This window comes from Nomascus leucogenys, chromosome 9 (genome assembly GCF_006542625.1).
Source record: "Nomascus leucogenys isolate Asia chromosome 9, Asia_NLE_v1, whole genome shotgun sequence".
Classification (NCBI taxonomy): domain Eukaryota; kingdom Metazoa; phylum Chordata; class Mammalia; order Primates; family Hylobatidae; genus Nomascus; species Nomascus leucogenys.
In genome coordinates this window covers 114,689,986-114,713,256 of record NC_044389.1, presented here as the reverse complement: position 1 = coordinate 114,713,256, position 23,271 = coordinate 114,689,986, and the positions used below count along the sequence as shown (strand labels likewise).

General features: G+C 43.7%; 1 protein-coding gene across 4 annotated transcripts in view; it reads right to left on the bottom strand.

Moving 5' to 3' along the window:
* Positions 1-23,271, bottom strand: part of DIP2C (disco interacting protein 2 homolog C) — a 278,224-nt gene that overhangs the window by 172,338 nt on the left and 82,615 nt on the right. For all 4 annotated transcript variants that reach the window (XM_030819374.1, XM_030819375.1, XM_030819372.1 and 1 more), the window contains one exon: positions 20,896-21,006. Coding sequence is in view for 2 of the 4 variants with exons in the window: in XM_030819372.1 (XP_030675232.1) it covers positions 20,896-21,006 (111 nt within the window). In the remaining 2 variants the exon portion in view is untranslated. The remainder of the gene's footprint in view (positions 1-20,895; positions 21,007-23,271) is intronic.

Genomic DNA, 23,271 nt, shown 5'->3' with positions numbered 1-23,271 from the left:
ACTCTCCTTTCGGTTTCCTTAAATGGATGGTGATCTGTTTTGCTCCGGGAGAAACTAGTATCCTACAGTACAACAAGCAATGAGATATTCAGGGGATAGAAACATCGGCACCCCTCGAACCCTCAGAGAGAGAGGTAGTATACAAATGACCCTTTATGCTTGACGTCATTACTGCTCTTACTAGTATTCTAGATTACTCTGTATATCCACAGGTTTAAATCTTTAGAAAAACCTGCCCCCTTCACTTCCATCTTCTGAAGTCATAAATCGCAATCCGTGTCCTAGAGTTCCTGCCATTTGCACTGAGCTGACAGCATTACACAGTCAGCACACACAAAGCCTGGGGCTGCTGTCCAACGGCAAAGACAACCGTGAGTCAACAGAAGAGGATGTTCCTCCAAGGTAGACACGTGGCTTCACAGCAGCAGAGCAGGAAGATGTAGGTTCGGGAGCCGGGCCACACTGGTTCAAACCCCAGCTCCTCTGTGACCTTGGGTGAGTTACTTAACCTATGTCCACCCCTGTCTCCTTGGGTGCAAATTAGGAACAGTGAGTCCCTGCCTGAGGGGTGGCTGTGAGAATTACGTGAGTGACTCCATCAGAACACTCATAGCAGAGCTGCCTCGTGGCAATTAAAACACTCTGCAGTGAGTCCCTGCCTGAGGAGCCTGTGAGGATTAAATGAGATTAAAACACTCTGCAGTGAGTCCCTGCCTGAGGGGAGGCCGTGAGGAATAAATGAGATTAAAACACTCTGCAGTGAGTCCCTGCCTGAGGGGAGGCCGTGAGGAGTAAATGAGATTAAAACACTCTGCAGTGAGTCCCTGCCTGGGGGGAGTGACTGTGAGAATTAAATGAGATTAAAACATTCTGCAGTGAGTCCCTGCCTGTGGGGAGCCTGTGAGGATTAAATGAGATGAAAACACTCTGCAGGGAGTCCCTGCCTGAGGGGAGCCTGTGAGGATTAAATGAGATTAAAACACTCTGCAGTGAGTCCCTGCCTGAGGGGAGTGACTGTGAGAATTAAATGAGATTAAAACATTCTGCAGGGAGTCCCTGCCTGAGGGGAGCCTGTGAGGATTAAATCAGATTAAAACACTCTGCAGTGAGTCCCTGCCTGAGAGGAGCCTGTGAGGATTAAATGAGATTAAAACACTCTGCAGTGAGACCCTGCCTGAGGGGAGCCTGTGAGGATTAAATGAGATTAAAACACTCTGCAGTGAGTCCCTGCCTGAGGGGAGCCTGTGAGGATTAAATGAGATTAAAACACTCTGCAGTGAGTCCCTGCCTGAGGGGAGTGGCTGTGAGGAGTAAATGAGTGACTACATCAGAGCACTCACAGCAGAGCTGCCTCCTGGCGATTAAAACACTCTGCAAGTGCAAGAGCTCAAGATGCTCCTCCTCATTAGTGTGACCCAAGTTTGGAAAGAGGACAAAGAAGAAAGCCAAGCCTGGGAGAAGCCAAAACTGTGCAAGAGGCCAGACGAGACAGGCTGCATGGAATCCTGCCTGTCCACAGCCACCCTTTGTCTCCACTACACAGGGCCATCTGTGTTCCCTTCCACATGGATTTCTGTTGCAATGTTTCGTTCTTTGGTAAACTGCACGCAAAAGCAGAGGTGTGGAGAGTTGTGCAAAATGGTGAAGACAGAGTGAAGAAGGAGATTTTATTTTATCCTCACTTATTCCTTCTCTAAGTCTTTTCTTCACGTGGATTGGAGTTTCTGACCTGCCATGTCCAGGCTATTGATGGGCCCAGCAAAAACATTCATTTCTCTTGCAGTGTTGGCTATTTCTAACGTTGCCTTTTGATTCCTAGATTTCGCATCTCTCTGCTCACGCGATCCACCTCCAATTACGGCACAATGGTTTGAGGTTATAATATCAATCCTTTGACAGATCTAGGAAGAGTTGATTTGAGGTTATAATCTCAATCCTTTGATAGATCTAGGAAGAGTTGATTTGAGGTTATAATCTCAATCCTTTGACAGATCTAGGAAGAGTTGATTTGAGGTTATAATCTCAATCCTTTGATAGATCTAGGAAGAGTTGATTTGAGGTTATAATCTCAATCCTTTGACAGATCTAGGAAGAGTTGGTTTGAGGTTATAATCTCAATCCTTTGACAGATCTAGGAAGAGTTGATTTGAGGTTATAATCTCAATCCTTTGACAGATCTAGGAAGAGTTGGTTTGAGGTTATAATCTCAATCCTTTGACAGATCTAGGAAGAGTTGCTTATGTTCGGTTTGTCCAGCTTTTTGCTCAACAGGAAAGTGTGATGACTTCCAAGCTCCTCAGGTGCTGGACTGGAAGCTACAAGTCTATGCATCTCCTATTTTATTTTATTCTTTTTATTATTGCCTCACTTCTCCCTTCTGTAGACTTAATTTTTTCTAACATGTTAAGACAAATGCTTATTTCTTCAGTTTCCAGGATCTCTTCTGACTTAATATAAAGATTTTAGTCTATAAATTCAGGTACCATTTTCACTGCATCCCACAAATTTTGATTCATCACTTTTCACCTGAAATACAACAGCCCCCTAACCTGTTTCTGCCTTCAGTCAGGAACCCAATCCAACGAAACCAATCTACCCTACATATTTCTGCTACATTGATATTTCCAAAATTCCCTCTTTAGAAATGATGAGGCACAGATAGCAAAATTCTTTTTTTTTTTTTTTTTTTTTTTAGACGCAGGGTCTCACTCTGTCACCCAAAGTAGGGTGCACTGATGTGACCACAGCTCACTGCAGCCTCCAACTCCTGGGTTTAAGTTATCCTTCCACCTCAGCCTCCTGAGGAGCTGGGACCACAGGTGTGTGGCCATCACACCTGGCTAGTCTTTTGTTTGTAGAGATGGGTTCTGACTTTGTTGCCCAGGCTGATCTCGAACTCCTGGCTTCAAGCACTCCTCCACCTTGGCCTCCCAAAGTGCTGGCATTACAGGCATGAGCCACTGCACCTGGCCAAAATTCACTTTCTTTAGTGTGGGACATCTTTATGCTGTGTCCTCAGCTGTGCCTGTGGCCTCTCCCACAGCCGCGACCCCAGAGCAGCATGTGAGGGGGGCTGTCCACAGGTTTGGCAACAGTCCCACCCATACCATCCAGCGTGAGAGCCACCCGGCCACCCACCCGAAAGTGCAGTGATGAAGCAGGAGGACGATTTTACATTTCATCTTAACACATTTAAATGTAAAAGGCCCCCTTTTACATTTAAATGTACAAGGCTACTGCCCTCATACTGGACAGGGCAGCTCCCACCAGACAGAGCCTGTCACCTCCTCTGGGGACATCACAGTGGCTACACAGGCCCATCCAGTCGCACTGTAGGCCGCCTTCTCTCCTAGCATCATTCTGATGTAAATAAGGAAGTAACACTATGTGTATTGGAATCAATGAGAAAATTGAGTTGTTCAGAGAGAACACAGGTCACAGGGCAGGAACCTCATCAAAATCAGTAAATTCAGACTGACTCAGGAAAGATAAACCTTCTCAGCCTAGAAAATTAAACTTCAGCATAGAGGAGGAACTTATACAGTAACCCCATGATGGCAGGTGGCCCCGTGATGACAAGGAGGGTGTCCTCTACATTCCTGACTCACCAGCAGCGCACAGCAGAGTGCTCAGAACCCAGAATCACCTGCACATTTGCTGAAAGAATACTAGGACAAAAGTCTATGTCCAAAACTGACACTAAACTATCCTTGGTATAAAACCCGCCTCAGGGATGGGTTCAGAAGCACAAGTTTCCGGTTTACCTTTTTGAAAAAGCAATGCTTTGAAAATCTCACAATAATTCTCAAACTCTTTGACCCAAAGAGCACTTTAAAGACTGCTGAAAACCTTAAAAAGTTTTTGCCAATGGGGCTGATATTTTGATATTTGTGGCATCAGAAAGTAAATAAAAACTTTTTAAAAAACAAGACGTCACAGTCACAGAATCCACTGGCTGTCAGAACAACCCCCTACCCCCAAAACAGGCAGCCTTGGAAAAACCCTGCTGTGCACTCAGGACACAGAGTCAACAGGAGACATGGCCGTGTCATTCTGGAAGGCATGACCCCATAGACATCCCTGGGAGGGTCTCAAACCCCAGGGTCCCTGGGCTCTGTTGGAAGCTTGCTGTCCTAGAGGACACGGGGGATCGGGACATGCTACTGCAAAGGAGGGCAAGGCTGAGGTCAGACGCTGATCCCTGAGAGGGCAGCCCCGGCCGTGCATGCTCACACATGGAGGTTCTTAGTTCATCAAAAGACACAGCCGTAGCTCCACCCACATCAGGGAACCGTGTGCTGCACGTGGGCTCTAGGATCTTCCTCTCACAGCCACATCAGGGAACCGCGTGCTGCACGTGAGCTCTAGTATCTTCCTCTCACAGTCACATCAGGGAACCGCGTGCTGCACGTGGGCTCTAGTATCTTCCTCTCACAGTCACATCAGGGAACCGCGTGCTGCACGTGGGTTCTAGGATCTTCCTTTCACGGTCACATCAGGGAACCGCGTGCTGCACGTGGGCTCTAGGATGTTCCCACAGTCACATCAGGGAACCGCATGCTGCACGTGGGCTCTAGTATCTTCCTCTTACAGTCACATCAGGGAACCGCGTGCTGCACGTGAGCTCTAGTATCTTCCTCTCACAGTCACATCAGGGAACCGCGTGCTGCACGTGAGCTCTAGTATCTTCCTCTCACAGTCACATCAGGGAACCGCGTGCTGCACGTGGGTTCTAGGATCTTCCTTTCACGGTCACATCAGGGAACCGCGTGCTGCACGTGGGTTCTAGGATCTTCCCACAGTCACATCAGGGAACCGCGTGCTGCACGTGGGCTCTAGTATCTTCCTTTCACAGTCACATCAGGGAACGGCATGCTGCACGTGAGCTCTACGATCCTCCTCTCCCAGTCTTGGTTGGAATGGGCACAACACAAGTCTCCAGGTTTTCTTTTCCAGAGTTGTTGGTTGGGGAGAAAGGGTGACAACTAAAGCTATAATCTAAGCTCTAATTGAGAGTTTATCAAGTAAAGGTAATGAAGTGCTTAAAATTGACTCCAATACATTCTAGGTGCTCAATAAATGCCAGCTCATTCACTTACTTCCCAAATCAAACTCAAGTTCCAAAAGAAAGCTATTTAAAAAGAAGAGATACGTACTATGACAAAGAGCTTTTGTAAGAATTCATTACAAAGTAAGGTCATGAGTTTAGAAATGAAATGAGAAAATACATCCAGTAGAGGTTAAATGGCTGAGTAGATTAATTATTAACTAGGTCAATTACCTAAGCAATAACAGAATTATTTCTGGGCTGCTAAAATTCGGTCATTGATGGGGAGAATGGAACAGGTTGGAAAACATTCTTCAGGCTATTATCCAGGAGAACTTCCCCAACCAACCAAGACAGGCCCACATTCAAATTGAGAAATACAGAGAACATCACGAAGATACTCCTTGAGAAGAGCAACCCCAAGACACATAATCGTCAGATTCACCAAGACTGAAATGAAGGAAAAAATGTTAAAGGCAGCCAGAGAGAAAGGTAGGGTTACCCACAAAGGGAAGCCCATCAGACTAACAGCAGATCTCTCTGCAGAAACCCTACATGCCAGAAGAGTGGGGGCCAATATTCAACATTCTTAAAGAAAAGAATTTTCAAACCAGAATTTCATATCCAGTCAAACTAAGCTTTGTAAGTGAAGGAGAAATAAAATCATTTACAGAGAAGCACATGCTGAGAGATTTTGTCACCACCAGGCCTGCCTTACAAGAGCTCCTGAAGGAAGCACTAAATATGGAAACAAAAAACTGGTACCAGCCACCGCAAAAACATACCAAATTGTGAAGACCATTGACACTGTGAAGAAACCGCATCAACTAATGGGCAAAATAACCAGCTAGCATCATAATGATAGGATCGAATTCACATATAACAATATTAACCTTAAATGTAAATGGGCTAAATGCCCTAGTTAAAAGACACAGACTGGCAGACTGGATAGAATCAAGACCCACTGGTGTTCTGTATTCAGGAGACCCATTTCACATGCAAAGACACACATAGGCTCATAATAAAGGAGAGAGGAATACTTACCAAGCAAATGGAAAGCAAAAAAAAAGCATGAGTTACAATCCTAGTCTCTGATAAAACATACTTTAAACCAGCAAAGATCAAAAAAGACAAAGAAGGGCATTACACAATGGCAAAGGGATCAATGCAACAAGAAGGGCCAACTATCCCAAATATATACATACCCAATACAGGAGCACCCAGATGCATAAAGTTCTTAGATACCTACCAAGAGATTTAGACTCCCACATAGTAATAGTGGGAGACTTTAACACCCCAACGTCAGTATTAGACAGATCAAGACAGAAAATTAACAAGGATATTCAGGACTTGAACTCAGCTGTGAGCCAAGCAGACCTAATAGACATCTACAAAACTCTCCACCCCAAATCAACAGGATATACCTTCTTTTCAGCACCAAATTGCACTTATTCTAAAACTGACCACATAATTGGAAGTAAAACACTCAACAAATGCAAAAGGATGGAAATCATAACAAACAGTCTGTCAGACCACAGTGTAATCAAATTAGAACTCAGGGTTAAGAAACTCATTCAAAACTGCACAACTACATGGAAACTGAACAACCTGCTCCTGAATGACTACTGGGTAAATAATGAAATTAAGGCAGAAATAAGTAAGTTCCTTGAAACCAATGAGAACAAAGACACAACGTACCAGAATCTCTGGGACACAGATAAAGAGGTGTGTGGAGGGAAATTTATAGCACTAACAGCCCACAAGAAAAAGTAGGAAAGATCTAAAATCGATACCCTGACATCATAATTAAAAGAACTAGAGAACAGCAAACAAATTTAAAAGCTAGCAGAAGACAAGAAATAACTAAGATCAGAGCAGAACTGAAGGAGATAGAGACATGAAAAACCCTTCAAAACAAAAAAAAAAAAATCAATGAATCCAGGAGCTGGTTTTTGGAAAAGATCAACAAAATAGATAGACCACTAGCCAGACTAATAAAGAATAAAACAGAGAAGAATCAAACAGACACAAAAAATGATAAAGGGGATATCACCACCGATCCCACAGAAATACAAACTACCATCAGAGAACACTATAAACACCACTATGCAAATAAACTAGAAAATCTAGAAGAAATGGATAAATTCCTGGACACATACACCCTCTCAAGACTAAACCAGGAAGAAGCTGAATCCCTGAATAGACCAATAACAAGTTCTGAAATTGAGGCAGTAATTAATAGCCTACCAACCAAAAAAAGTCCAGGACCAGATGGATTCACAGCCAACTCCTACCAGAGGTACAAAGAGGAGCTGGTAGCATTCCTTCTGAAACTATTCAAAACAATAGAAAAGAGGGACTCCTCCCTAACTCATTTTATGAGGCCAGCATCATCCTGATACCAAAACCTGGCAGAGACATAACAAAAAAAGAAAATGTCAGGCCAATATCCCTGATGAACATCAATGTGAAAATCCTCAATAAAATACTGGCAAACCGAATCCAGCAGAAAGCTCATCCACCATAATCAAATCCGCTTCATCCCTGGGATGCAAGGCTGGTTCAATATACACAAATCAATAAATGTAATCCATCACATAAACAGAACTAATGACAAAAACCACATGATTATCCCAATAGATGCAGAAAAGGCCTTGGATAAAATTCAACATCTCTTCATGCTAAAAACTCTCAATAAACTAGGTATTGATGGAACACATCTCAAAATAATAAGAGCTATTTATGACAAACTCACAGCCAATATCATACTGAATGGACAAAAACTGGAAGCATTCCTTTGAAAACTGGCGCAAGACAAGGATGCCCTCTCTCAACATAGTATTGGAAGTTCTGGCCATGGCAAGCAGGCAAGAGAAAGAAAGGGTATTCAAATAAGAAGAGAGAAAGTCAAATTGTTTCTGTTTACAGATGACATGACTGTTATTTAGAAAATCCCATAATCTCAGCCCAAAATCTCCTTAAACTGATAAGCAACTTCAGCAAAGTCTCAGGATACAAAATCAATGTGCAAAAATCACAAGCATTCTTATACCCCAATAAAAGACCAACAGGGAGCCAAATCATGACTGAACTCCCATTCACAACTGCTACAAAGAGAATAAAATACCTAGGAATACAACTGACAAGGGATGTGAAGGACCTCTTCAAGGAGAACTACAAACCACTGCTCAAGGAGAGAAGAGAAGACACAAACAAATGGAAAATCATTCCATGCTCATGGATAGGAAGAATTGATATCATGAAAATGGCCATATTGCCCAAAGTAATTTATAAATTCAATGCTATCCCCGTTGAGCTACCATTAACTTTCTTCACAGAATTGGGAAAAACTACTTTAAATTTCATATGGAACCAAAAAAACAGCCCACATAGCCAAGACAATCCTAAGCAAAAAGAACAAAGCTGGAGGCATCACGCTACCTGACTTCAAACTATACTACAAGGCTACAGTAACCAAAACAGCATGGTACTGGTGCCAAAACAGAGATATAGACCAAAGGAACAGAACAGAGGCCTCAGAAAAAAAACACCAAACATTTACGACCATCTGATCTTTGACAAATCTGACAAAAAACAAGCAATGGGGAAAGTATTCCCTACTTAATAAATGGTGTTGGGGAAACAGGCTAGCCATAAGCAGAAAACTGAAACTGGACCCCTTCTGTACACCTTATAGAAAAATTAACTCAAGTTGGTTTAAAGACTTAAACATACGACCTAAAACCATAAAAACTCTAGAAGAAAACCTAGGCAATACCATTCAGTACATAGACATGGCCAAAGACTTCAATACTAAAACACCAAAAGCAATTGCGACAAAAGCCAAAATTGACAAATGGGATCTAATTAAACTAAAGCACTTCTGCACAGTAAAAGAAACTATCATCAGAGTGAACAGGCAACCTACAGAATGGGAGAAAATTTTTGCAATCCATCCATCTGACAAAGGGCAAATATCCAGAATCTACAAAGAACTTAAACAAATTTACAAGAAAAAAAAAACCCCATCAAGAAGTGGACAAAGGTTATGAACAGGCACTTCTCAAAAGAAGACATTTATGCGGCCAACAAACTTAGGAAAAAAAAAAAGCTCATCATCATGGGTCATTAGAAAAAGGCAAATCAAAACCACAATGAGATACCATTTCATGCTAGTTAGAATGGTTATCATTAAAAAGTCAGGAAACGGGGGGAAGGGGGGTGGTGGAGCCAAGATGGCCGAATAGGAACAGCTCCAGTCTCCAGCTCCCAGCCTGAGCAACACAGAAGACGGGTGATTTCTGCATTTCCGTCTGAGGTACCGGGTTCATCTCACTAGGGAGTGCCAAACAGTGGGTGCAGGACAGTTGGTGCAGCGCACTGTGTGTGAGCCGAAGCAGAGCGAGGCATTGCCTCACTCGGGAAGCGCAAGGGGTCAGGGAGTTCCCTTTCCTAGTCAAAGAAAGGGGTAACAGATGGCACCTGGAAAATCGGGTCACTCCCACCCTAATACTGCGCTTTTCCAATGGGCCTGGAAAACGGCACACTAGGAGATTGTGTCCTGCACCTGGCTCAGAGGGTCCTATGCCCACAGAGTCTTGCTGATTGCTAGCACAGCAGTCTGAGATCAAACTGCAAGGCGGCAGTGAGGCTGGGGGAGGGGCGCCCGCCATTGCCCAGGCTTGCTTAGGTAAACAAAGAAGCCAGGAAGCTTGAACTGGGTGGAGCCCACCACAGCTCAAGGAGGCCTGCCTGCCTCTGTAGGCTCCACCTCTGGGGGCAGGGCACAGACAAACAAAAACTCAGCAGGAACCTCTGCAGACTTAAATGTCCCTGTCTGACTGACGGCTTTGAAGAGAGTAGTGGTTCTCCCAGCACGCAGCTGGAGATCTGAGAACGGACAGACTGCCTCCTAAAGAGGGTCCCTGACCCCCAAGCAGCCTAACTGGGAGGCACCCCCAAGTAGGGACAAACTGACACCTCACTCGGCCAGGTACTCCTCTGAGACAAAACTTCCAGAGGAATTATCAGACAGCTGAATTTGTGGTCTCACGAAAATCCGCTGTTCTGCAGCCACCGCTGCTGACACCCAGGCAAACAGGGTCTGGAGTGGACCTCTAGCAAACTCCAACAGACCTGCAGCTGAGGGTCCTGTCTGGTAGAAGGAAAACTAACAAACAGAAAGGACACCCACACCAAAAACCCATCTGTAAATCACCATCATCAAAGACCAAAAGTAGATAAAACCACAAAGATGGGGAAAACACAGAGGAGAAAAACTGGAAACTCTAAAAAGCAGAGCACCTCTCCTCCTCCAAAGGAACACAGTTCCTCACCAGCAATGGAACAAAGCTGGATGGAGGATGACTTTGACGAGTTGAGAGAAGAAGGCTGCAGACGATCAAACTACTCCAAGCTACGGGGGGAAATTCAAAACAATAGCAAAGAAGTTAAAAACTTTGAAAAAAAATTAGATGAATGGATAACTAGAATAACCAATGGAGACAAGGACTTAAAGGAGCTGATGGAGCTGAAAGCCAAGTTTCAAGAACTACGCGAAGATTGCAGAAGCCTCAGTAGCAGATGCAATCAACTGGAAGAAAGGGTTATCAGCAATGGAAGATGAAATGAATGAAATGAAGCGAGAAGGGAAGTTTAGAGAAAAAAGAATAAAAAGGAACGAACAAAGCCTCCAAGAAATTTGGGACTATGTGAAAAGACCAAACCTACGTCTGATTGGTGTACCTGAAAATGACAGGGAGAATGGAACCAACCTGGAAAACACTCTGCAAGATATTATCCAGGAGAACTTCCCCAATCTAGCAAGGCAGGCCAACATTCAGATTCAGGAAATACAGAGAACGCCACAAAGATACTCCTCGAGAAGAGCAACTCCAAGACACATAATTGTCAGATTCACCAAAGTTGAAATGAAGGAAAAAATGTTAAGGGCAGCCAGAGAGAAAGGTCGGGTTACCCACAAAGGGAAGCCCATCAGACTAACAGCTGATCTCTCGGCAGAAACTCTACAAGCCAGAAGAGAGTGGGGGCCAATATTCAACATTCTTAAAGAAAAGAATTTTCAACCCAGAATTTCCTATCCCGCCAAACTAAGCTTCATAAGTGAAGGAGAAATAAAATACTTTACAGACAAGCAAATGCTGAGTGATTTTGTCACCACCAGGCCTGCCCTAAAAGAGCTCCTGAAGGAAGCACTAAACATGGAAAGGAACAACCGGTACCAGACCCTGCAAAAACATGCCAAATTGTAAAGACCATGAAGGCTAGGAAGAAACTGCATCAACTAACAAGCAAAATAACCAACTAACATCATAATGACAGGATCAAATTCACACATAACAATATTAACTTTAAATGTAAATGGGCTAAATGATCCAATTAAAAGACACAGACTGGCAAACTGGATAAGGAGTCAAGAACCATCAGTGTGCTATATTCAGGAAACCCATCTCACATACAGAGACACACATAGACTCAAAATAAAGGGATGGAGGAAGATCAAATGGAAAAGAGCAAAGAGCAAAAGAGGAAAGAGCAAATGGAAAACCAAAAAAGGCAGGGGTTGCAATCCTAGTCTCTGATAAAATACACTTTAAACCAACAAAGATCAAAAGAGACAAAGAAGGCCATTACATAATGGTAAAGGGATCAATTCAACAAGAAGAGCTAACTATCCTACATATATATGCACCCAACACAGGAGCATCCAGATTCATAAAGCAAGTCCTGAGTGACCTACAAAGGGACTTAAACTCCCACACAATAATAATGGGAGATTTTAACACCCCACTGTCAACATTAGACAGATCAACGAGACAGAAAGTTAACAAGGATATCCAGGAATTGAACTCACCTCTGCACAAAGTGGACCTAATAGACATCTACAGAACTCTCCACCCCAAATCAACAGAATATACATTTTTTTCAGCACCACACCACACCTATTCCAAAATTGACCACGTAGTTGGAAGTAAAGCTCTCCTCAGCAAATGTAAAAGAACAGAAATTATAACAAACTGTCTCTCAGACCACAGTGCAATCAAACTAGAACTCAGGATTAAGAAACTCACTCAAAACCACTCAACTACATGGAAACTGAACAACCTGCTCCTGAATGACTATTGGGTACATAATGAAATGAAGGCAGAAATAAAGATGTTCTTTGAAACCAACGAGAACAAAGACACAACATACCAGAATCTCTGGGACACATTCAAAGCAGTGTGTAGAGGGAAATTTATAGCACTAAATGCCCACAAGAGAAAGCAGGAAAGATCCAAAATTGACACCCTAACATCACAATTAAAAGAACTAGAAAAGCAAGAGCAAACACATTCAAAAGCTAGCAGAAGGCAAGAAATAACTAAAATCAGAGCAGAAATGAAGGAAACAGAGACACAAAAAGCCCTTCAAAAAATTAATGAATCCACTAGCTGGTTTTTTGAAAAGATCAACAAAATTCATAGACCGCTAGCAAGACTAATAAAGAGGAAAAGAGAGAAGAATCATATAGACACAATAAAAAACGAAAAAGGGGATATCACCACCGATCCCACAGAAATACAATCTACCATCAGAGAATACTACAAACACCTCTATGCAAATAAACTAGAAAATCTAGAAGAAATGGATAAATTCCTCAACAAATACACCTTCCCAAGACTAAACCAGGAAGAAGTTGAATCTCTGAATAGACCAATAACAGGCTCTGAAATTGTGGCAATAAGCAATAGCTTACCAACCAAAAAGAGTCCAGGACCTGATGGATTCACAGCTGAATTCTACCAGAGGTACAAGGAGGAACTGGTACCATTCCTTCTGAAACTATTCCAATCGATAGAAAAAGAGGGACTCCTCCCTAACACATTTTCTGAGGCCAGCATCGTCCTGATACCAAAGCCTGGCAGAGACATAACCAAAAAAGAGAATTTCAGACCAATATCCTTGAGGAACATTGATGGAAAAATCCTCAATAAAATACTGGCAAACCGAATCCAGCAGCACATCAAAAAGCTTATACACCATGATCAAGTGGGCTTCATCCCTGGGATGCAAGGCTGGTTCAACATATGCAAATCAATAAATGTAATCCAGCATATAAACAGAACCAAAGACAAAAACCACATGATTATCTCAACAGATAAAGAAAAGGCCTTTGACAAAATTCAACAACCCTTCATGCTAAAAACTCTCAATAAATTAGGTATTGATGGGATGTATCTCAAAATAATAAGAGCTATCTATCACAAGCCCACAGCCAATATCATACTGAATGGGCAAAAACTGGAGGCATTCCCTTTGAAAACTGGCACAAGACAGGGATGCCCTCTCTCACCGCTCCTATTCAACATAGTGCTGGAAGTTCTGGCCAGGGCAATCAGGCAGGAGAAGGAAATAAAGGGTATTCAATTAGGAAAAGAGGAAGTCAAATTGTCCCTGTTTGCAGATGACATGATTGTATATCTAGAAAACCCCACTGTCTCAGCCCAAAATCTCCTTAAGATGATTAGCAACTTCAGCAAAGTCTCAGGATACAAAATCAATGGACAAAAATCACAAGCATTCTTGTACACCAATCACAGACAAACAGAGAGCCAAATCATGAGTGAACTCCCATTCACAATTGCTTCAAAGAGAATAAAGTACCTAGGAATCCAACTTACAAGGGATGTAAAGGACCTCTTCAAGGAGAACTACAAACCACTGCTCAATGAAATAAAAGAGGATACAAACAAATGGAAGAACATTCCATGCTCATGGGTTGGAAGAATCAATATCATGAAAATGGCCATACTGCCCAAGGTAATTTATAGATTCAATGCCATCCCCATCAAGCTACCAATGACTTTCTTCACAGAATTGGAAAAAACTACTTCAAAGTTCATATGGAACCAAAAAAGAGCCCGCATCACCAAGTCAATCCTAAGCCAAAAGAACAAAGCTGGAGGCATCACTCTCCCTGACTTCAAACTATACTACAAGGCTACAGTAACCAAAACAGCATGATACTGGTATCAAAACAGAGACATAGATCAATGGAACAGAACAGAGCCCTCAGAAATAATGCCACATATCTACAACCATCTGATCTTTGACAAACCTGACAAAAACAAGAAATAGGGAAAGGATTCCCTATTTAATAAATGGTGCTGGGAAAACTGGCTAGCCATATGTAGAAAGCTGAAACTGGATCCCTTCCTTACACCTTATACAAAAATTAATTCAAGATGGATTAAAGACTTACATGTTAGACCTAAAACCATTAAAATCCTACAAGAAAACCTAGGCAATACCATTCAGGACATAGGCATGGGCAAGGACTTCATGTCTAAAACACCAAAAGCAATGGCAACAAAAGCCAGAATTGACAAATGGGATCTAATTAAACTAAAGAGCTTCTGCACAGCAAAAGAAACTACCATCAGAGTAAACAGGCAACCTACAGAATGGGAGAAAATTTTTGCAACCTACTCATCTGACAAAGGGCTGATATCCAGAATCTACAATGAACTCAAACAAATTTACAAGAAAAAAACAAACAACCCCATCAAAAAGTGGGCAGAGGACATGAACAGACACTTCTCAAAAGAAGACATTTATGCAGCCAAAAAACACATGAAAAAATGCTCATCATCACTGGCCATCAGAGAAATGCAAATCAAAACCACAGTGAGATACCATCTCACACCAGTTAGAATGGCCATCATTAAAAAGTCAGGAAACAACAGGTGCTGGAGAGGATGTGGAGAAATAGGAACACTTTTACACTGTTGGTGGGACTGTAAACTAGTTCAACCATTGTGGAAGTCAGTGTGGCGATTCCTCAGGGATCTAGAATTAGAAATACCATTTGACCCAGCCATCCCATTACTGGGTATATACTCAAAGGGCTATAAATCATGCTGCTATAAAGACACATGCACACGTATGTTTATTGCGGCACTATTCACAATAGCAAAGACTTGGAACCAACCCAAATGTCCAACAACGATAGACTGGATTAAGAAAATGTGGCACGTATACACCATGGAATACTATGCAGCCATAAAAAATGATAAGTTCATGTCCTTTGTAGGGACATGGATGAAACTGGAAACCATCATTCTCAGTAAACTATCGCAAGGACAAAAAACCAGGCACCGCATGTTCTCACTCATAGGTGGGAACTGAACAATGAGAACTCATGGACACAGGAAGGGGAACATCACACTCCGGGGACTGTTGTGGGGTGGGGGGAGGGGGAGGGACAGCATTAGGAGATATACCTAATGCTAAATGACGAGTTAATGGGTGCAGCAAAACAACATGGCACATGGATACATATGTAACAAACCTGCACACTGTGCACATGTACCCTAAAACAAAGTATAATAATAAAAACAAAAAAGATAAAAAATAAAAATAAATAAATAAAAAGTCAGGAAACAACAGATGCTGGAGAGGATGTGAAGAAACACCATTGAGGGAAGTGTAAATTAGTTCAACCATTGTGGAAGACAGTGTGGTGATTCCTCAAGGCTCTAGAACAAGAAATACCATTTGATCCAGCAATCCCATTACTGGGTATATACCCAAAGGATTATAAATCATGCTACTATAAAGACACATGCAACGTATGTTTATTGCGGCACTGTTCACAATAGCAAAAACTCAGATCCAACCCAAATGCCCATCAATGATAGACTGGATAAAGAAAATGTGGCACATATACACCATGGAATACTATGCAGCCATAAAAAAGGGGTAAATTCATGTCCTTTGAAGGGACATGGATGAAGCTGGAAGCCATCATTCTCAGCCAACACAAGAACAGAAAACTAAACACCACATGTTCTCACTCATAAATGGGAGTTGAACAATAAGAACACATGGACACAGGGATGGGAACATCACACACTAGGGCCTGTTGGGGGCTGGAGGACTACAGGAGGGAGAGCATTAGGAGAAATACCTAATGTAGGTGATGGGTTGATGGGTGCAGCAAACCACCATGGTACATGTATACCTATGTAACAAACCTGCATGTTCTGCACATGTTCCCCCAGAACTTAAAGTATAATAAAAATATATATAAATAAAAAAATTCCGTCCCTGAGGCAACCACAGTAGCTCTACTGCAAGATAAGTGGTCACAGAGCTGGAGCTGCCAAGTCTCCCTAGAAGCCACAGCCCTTTCCTCATGAATGATTCCAGTCTTCCCAGTCGGCTCAGGAGAAAGAAAAAAGCAGACAGAAAATTGTGAAATGTGTCTATTGGTAATAGACTAACATAAGCTCCTCTTATCTCACACCTTATTGTTAAAACCATGTGAGCATATACTCTAACAGAAAGTAAATTATAGTATATCTAAATTTAGAGAACTCACAACTAGATTCCTGTAACAGCAGGAAATAGCAGAGAATAAGGAACCTCTGTAATGACCCCTATGCCCCTCCTGCTTTCCTGAAGTGCTGCTGCCATGATACATAAAGGGGAGTGTTCTGTGTTGGCTACAGAAAGTGAGAACCCCATCTGAGACTTCACAGGCAATGCAAAGGTCATGGGGTGCGCTCCATATGCCAATCAGTCATTATTGATTAAAACAAAGATGAGATCAGGCACGGTGGCTCACTCCTGTAATCCCAGCACATTGGGAGGCAAAGGCAGGTGGATCACTTGAGGTTGGGAGTTTTAGACCAGCCTGACCAACATGGAGAACCCCTGTCTCTACTAAAAATACAAAATTTGCAAGGCACGGTGGCACATGCCTGTAATCCCAGCTACTTGGGAGGCTGAGGCAGGAGAATCGCTTGAACCCACGAGGCGGAGTTTGTGGTGACCCGAGATCGCACCATTGCACTCCAGCCTGGGCAACAAGAGTGAAACTCCATCTCAAAAACAAACAAAAACCAAAGATGAGTACCCAACTTTTAAAAACTACAATAGCATCCATGGAATAACAGTGCTTTCCATTATATCTCACATAAATGACACTTCAAGGACTGTCTTCCCAATTGTTCATGGTATCTTCTACACAGTAAGTGAACAGCTAAGGCAAATTCTACTACCTGTAACCTACACACAGTAAGCTTGATTCTCTAAAGAGAAGTAGCTGTGGAATTGGAGACCATCATCTGTGCAGGTGCATGAGCTGGACATCTCGGAGTCACCCTGGGTGCAGAATTGGAGACCATCTGTGCAGGTGCATAACTAGGACATCTCGGAGTCACCCTGGGTGCAGAACTGGAGACCATCTGTGCAGGTGCATGAGCTGGACATCTCAGTCACCCTGGATGCAGAACTGGAGACCATCATCTGTGCAGGTGCATGAGCTGGACATCTCAGAGTCACCCTGGGAGCAGAATCGGAGACCATCCTCTGTGCAGGTGCATAAGTTGGACATCTTGGAGTCGCCCTGGGTGCAGAATCCGAGACCATCCTCTGTGCAGGTGCATAACTAGGATATCAAGGTCACCCTGATTTCCTCTCATGTTCCTCCATATTAACCCAACCTTCAGGTCCTATTGCTATTATCTTTTGAGCATTTCTCAAATCTCACTGGTACTGATATTTTTTTTTCTTTGAGACACAGTCTCACTCTGTCACCCAGGCTGGAGTGCAGTTGTATGATCTCAGGTCATGGCAACCTCCACCTCCTGGGTTCAAGAGATTCTCTCCTACCTCAGCCTCTGAAGTAGCTGGGATTACAGGCATGTGCCACCACACCTGGCTAATTTTTGTAATTTTTGTAGAGATGGGGTTTTGCCATGTTGGCCAGACTGGTCTCAAACTCCTGATCTCAAGTGATCCACCCGCCTCCACCTCCCAAAGTGCTGGGACTACAGGCATGAGCCACAGCACCCAGCCCTGACAGATACCTCTTAAGTAACATCAGTTTCAGGCATTCAGGTTGTTTGGACTTCCCCCACTTTCAGCCCATGCTCCATGCTGCTGCTAAAGTGATCTTCAAACCCTGACTGGCCCCCACTGTCCTTTCGCCTAAAATCTTCAAGTGGTTCTCATCATCTTCAGGATGAAGTCCGAATTCCAGAGCATGATGCACAAGATGCTATAACCCAGCCCCTCCTACTTGACTTCTTACCCTTCCCCAAATGTGTCACGCTCCCTCATCTTCCTTCAAAATATAGAAGCCAGGCAGTATTTCAGGTTCTTGGCCTACATGAATAAACAAAAAAGAAATCTTGGCCTGTGTGGACCTCATATTCTTACAGGAGAAAGTGAGAGGTAGGGAGGTGGACAGTGGAAGAATGGCTGAGTAGTTGGGTAAATGGATGAGATGTCTGATGACAGATGGACAGATGGTCGACGTAAATGGATGATTGACAGGTAAGTAGATGATTGGCGAATGTGTAGACTAATGCAGAGAGGTTGATAAATGGATGGATGATTGACAGGCAGGTAGATGATTGGCGAATGTGTAGACAGATGCAGAGAGGTTGATAAATGGATGGATGAGTGACAGGTAATTAGATGATTGGCGAATGTGTAAGACAGATGCAGAGAGATTGACAAATGGATGGATGATTGACAGGTAGGTAGATGACTGGCGAATGTGTAGACAGACACAGAGAGATTGATAAATGGATGGATGACTGACAGGTAAATAACGAATACACAGATATGCAGACAGACAGAGTGTCGTGTGGTTATAACGGCAATGGAGACATGAGTCAGGATGGAGAACAGGAGAGATTGTGTATGAAGAGGCGCCATATTTCACAATTTTACAAAAACAGGAGAAATGAACCATGCTTCTCACGTTGGGTCTAGCTTCTCCTCCAAAGCAGAACCTGCGGGCTCTGAGCTGAAGTGTCGGTCTCCTCCACCCACCCTCCCACTCTCAGCCACCCCCTCTGCTGTGTGCCTCTCTCTCCCACGCCTTCCTGCCTTTGAAGAGGTGAGGTAAGGTGCACGGGTTAACAGAAAACGCACCCCAAGCCAAGAGATCACCATCTCCTGCTACACCCACCTCTCTCAGGCTTTTATCGAGAAACAAGAGCTGAGACAACCAAAACCCACCAGGCTTATCTCCTGGAGTAGCTGGGATTGTGAAGATGGCACAATCCAAAGGTAAACACAGGGTTTATCAACCCCCCTGCAGCGTCGTGGAGAGAGAGAACGTAGGAAACATGCAGTGGCAACTGACGCGGATCTCCTCTCTTGTGTGGTAAGATGTCAGGCCAGACAAAGCTGGGCTTGCGTCCTCCCGTGAGGAGCGACCCCGTGTGATCGTCAGCCACTGGACAGCCTCCCTGAACTTCAATTTCCTCATCTATAAAATGGAAGACAGACTGGCTTCCATGAGAACTGAAGCTATGTGAAATCACACCTGTGTGCACATCTGGGTGTGTTGTGTGTTCACAGACAGGGCGCCCGCACGGCAGCACTGACACACACTGAGGGAAGCGTTGGTCACAGGCTGACAGCACGCAGGTGCCTCCACACTCCTGAACTCGACAGGGGTCTCCGAGACACCCACATGAGTAAGAGAAGGTCTCAATATGTGTCGGGGCTTCAGACAGCAGTGAAACAACAGAGGTTGGATTTGGGAACACATTCTCCTCCACTCCATCCCCACACATTTTCCTGGGTCAAAGCCTTCCTGGAGAAGGCAGCAGGGGCTCCACAGAGGTGGAACCAGCTTTTCATTCAGGCTCTCAGGTGCATCCTTCTCTTTTGCAGGGGTGACACTCCCCGAGGCCATAAAATCTCTGTAGAAAAAGGAGCAGAGCCAGGAGGCCGGGCAGACGGCGACTGAGGAGGATGCAGAAGCGGTTAATCCCATGAGCCTGTGAGGACAGAGAGATTCGTTACAGCGCGACTGAGACTCAAAGGCTTTCCTCGACCACTGGGTGAGTTCCATCAACCCTTAGCCTCAGTTTTTTCTTCTGACACAGGAGACAACAGTCATGACTTCACCTATCACGAAAGCTCCATGTGAGAACAACGTGAGGACGCCGGTGAAGGGCATTTGAAAAGCAAAGGGATTCACGAATCGGGTCCATCACCAGCGACTGCCCCTGCCTTCACTGGTGCCCTGGGAACTACAAAAGAATTCACAGGTAATTGCCTTTTAAAGAAGCAACTTTAACCTACATGTTGGAAAAACTCTCTCAGAGTAATTCAAACATCAGTCACAGCCTGAGTTTTTGTTGTTGTTTCTGAGATGGAGTTTTGCTCTGTCGCCCAGGCTGGAGTGCAGTGGCATAATCTCGGCTCACTGCAACCTCCCCCTTCCAGGTTCAAGCATTTCTCCTGCCTCAGCCTGATGAATAGCTGGGACTACAGGTGCCCACCACCACGCCCAGAAACCTAAGTTTTCTGTTGCTAAATTAATGAAATTTCAGCTGGCCAAGCCCAGGTGGCCATGGCAACTCATTCTCCAGACAGCCCTGTGCAGACAGCATCATAAAACACAGAGGAAAGACAGGAAACATGTAACAATGTATGGTCTTCATTTCTGTTTAGAAAAGTAGACCTGGAAAACAAATCACTGAGGGTAAGAAAAAACTATACTAGCAACCATGATTAAAAAGTTATTTAACAGTGACACCTAAAAATAAGAAACATTTGGCACGAGATTATCATCTTTTTAATTAGTATGAAATTCTGAACAGTAGACAACATGGGCTTGTAAACCACGTGAAGAGCTATTTACCGGACACTGGGGTCTCCCAAGAGGGTGTGTCTATGCAGAAAGCTGGAGGCCCCTCGCGTGCTGCAGGTCCATGCCCACTGCGCTTCTGCCTTGCCCAGTGGCTGGGCACAGGCACCCTCCTGGCACAGGTGGCAGATGGACATATTGTCACACCCCACCCCGTGCTTACCTGACCGATAGCGCTCATCTCGTGACCCTGAAGATCGTCGGCGGTGGTAGCGAGAGGCGGAGGAAGGAGTGACAGGAGCCCGGCGCTCTTGCGGCAAAGCTTGGTCCACCCCTGGATTTCAGGGAAAACAGCGGAGTGAGGTGTGGCTGTGCTCAGCGGAGTCAGCAGACTCTAGCAAATCATTCCCTCCATCCCCACAGCAAAGCCAGAGCTACCCACGGGACTGGGCATGGCGGCGCCTCAGAGCCCACAGGCAGGAGGGCCAGGACTGAGGGGGAAGCTCTCCCACAGCCAGGGAGACCCCTCCTGCCTGGATGCCGCCACGGTCCCTTTCACAGCACAAGGGTCCACTGATAGGCAGGGAGAGACACAAACTCAGCCACGGGTGGCAACTGAATTCCTGGGAGTTAGGGTTAGAGCAACAGGGCCCAAGACACAGACTCAAGTTATGACCTTTTCACGTAATAAATATACAGAATAGGCTGTATAAGTTAAGAAAATTTAAAACTATATTATTAATTTTTAAAATAAATCTTATAGGATAATTTAACTATATAATTCAGGTAACCAGGACATACCATGAACGTCCAGCTTTGCTCATTCCAGATTACTCTCTGGAAACTTACTCCATTTGATGCCAAGTGTTTTAACAGATTATATTCGACTATGAATCACAATTATTTGATGAATTACAAAAAACATTAATGTGGTCAGATATAAACGGTTTAATGGTATTGGTCAAAACATTGATGTGAATCCACCTGTCACGTATTGATTATACTCAGGTAATAATAGGGTGGCAAGGAACACAACTAGACAAAACTAAGCCCCCAAATGAAGGACTTCATCGTCACAGTTCCACAAAGAACTGCTCTGATACAACGGGAAAAATATCATCCCCACAGTTCCGTGAATGGCTCTGATACCACAGAAAGGACGTGATCCTACGTCATCCTCACAGTTCCATGAAGAACTGCTCTGAGACTGAGCACCAATCACTAACAGATGCTTCTTCAGAAATGGATTGAAAGTAAGCCAAAAATAAAAGTTTTAAGTTAACAAAAGAAATATTTAGTCCCTGGTTTTCCATGATGGGCTCTTATGACAGTTGTAGAGTCCATGGACTTCATATTCCTCTTGCTCTGGTGGTTTCTGCATGTCAGCTTTCGGTGGTGCATGTGTGGGTCCCACGTATCAGGCTGGCGAGTTCAGAACTAAGTTAAGCATGGCTCCTACACCATCATTTTGCCAAGTTTCATGCACTCTTCTTTCAGGAGCATCCAAATCACCATCAGTTCCTGAGGACTGAACTGTCTGCTGCTCCAACCTCTTCCAGTCATCCTCTACAACTGATTTTTATTATTATTATACTTAAAGTTTTAGGGTACATGTGCACAATGTGCAGGTTTGTTACATATGTATACATGTGCCATGTTGGTGTGCTGCACCCATTAACTCGTCATTTAGCATTAGGTATATCTCCTAATGCTGTCCCTCCCCCCGGCCAACCCCACAACAGTCCCCGGAGTGTCATGTTCCCCTTCCTGTGTCCATGAGTTCTCATTGTTCAATTCCCACCTATGAACGAGAACATGCAGTGTTTGGTTTTTTTTGTCCTTGTGATAGTTTGCTGAGAATGGTGGTTTCCAGTTTCATCCATGTCCCTACAAAGGACATGAACTCATCATTTTTTATGGCTGCATAGTATTCCAGTGTATATGTGCCACATTTTCTTAATCCAGTCTATCGTTGTTGGACATTTGGGTTGGTTCCAAGTCTTTGCTATTGTGAATTGTGCCACAATAAACATATGTGTGCATGTGTCTTTATAGTAGCATGATTTATAATCCTTTGGGTATATACCCAGTAATGGGATTGCTAGGTCAAATGGTATTTCTAGTTCTAGATCCCTGAGGAATCACCACACTGTCTTCCACAATGGTTGAACTAGTTTACAGTCCCACCAACAGTGTAAAAGTGTTCCTATTTCTCCACATCCTCTCCAGCACCTGTTGTTTCCTGACTTTTTAATGATGGCCATTCTAACTGGTGTGAGATGGTATCTCATTGTGGTTTTGATTTGCATTTCTCTGATGGCCACTGATGATGAGCATTTTTTCATGTGTTTTTTGGCTGCATAAATGTCTTCTTTTGAGAAGTGTCTGTTCATGTCCTTTGCTCACTTTCTGATGGGGTTGTTTTTTACTTGTAAATTTGTTTGAGTTCATTGTAGATTCTGGATATCAGCCCTTTGTCAGATGAGTAGGTTGCGAAAATTTTCTCCCATTCCATAGGTTGCCTGTTCACTCTGATAGTAGTTTCTTTTGCTGTGCAGAAGGCTCTTTAGTTTAATTAGATCCCATTTGTCAATTCTGG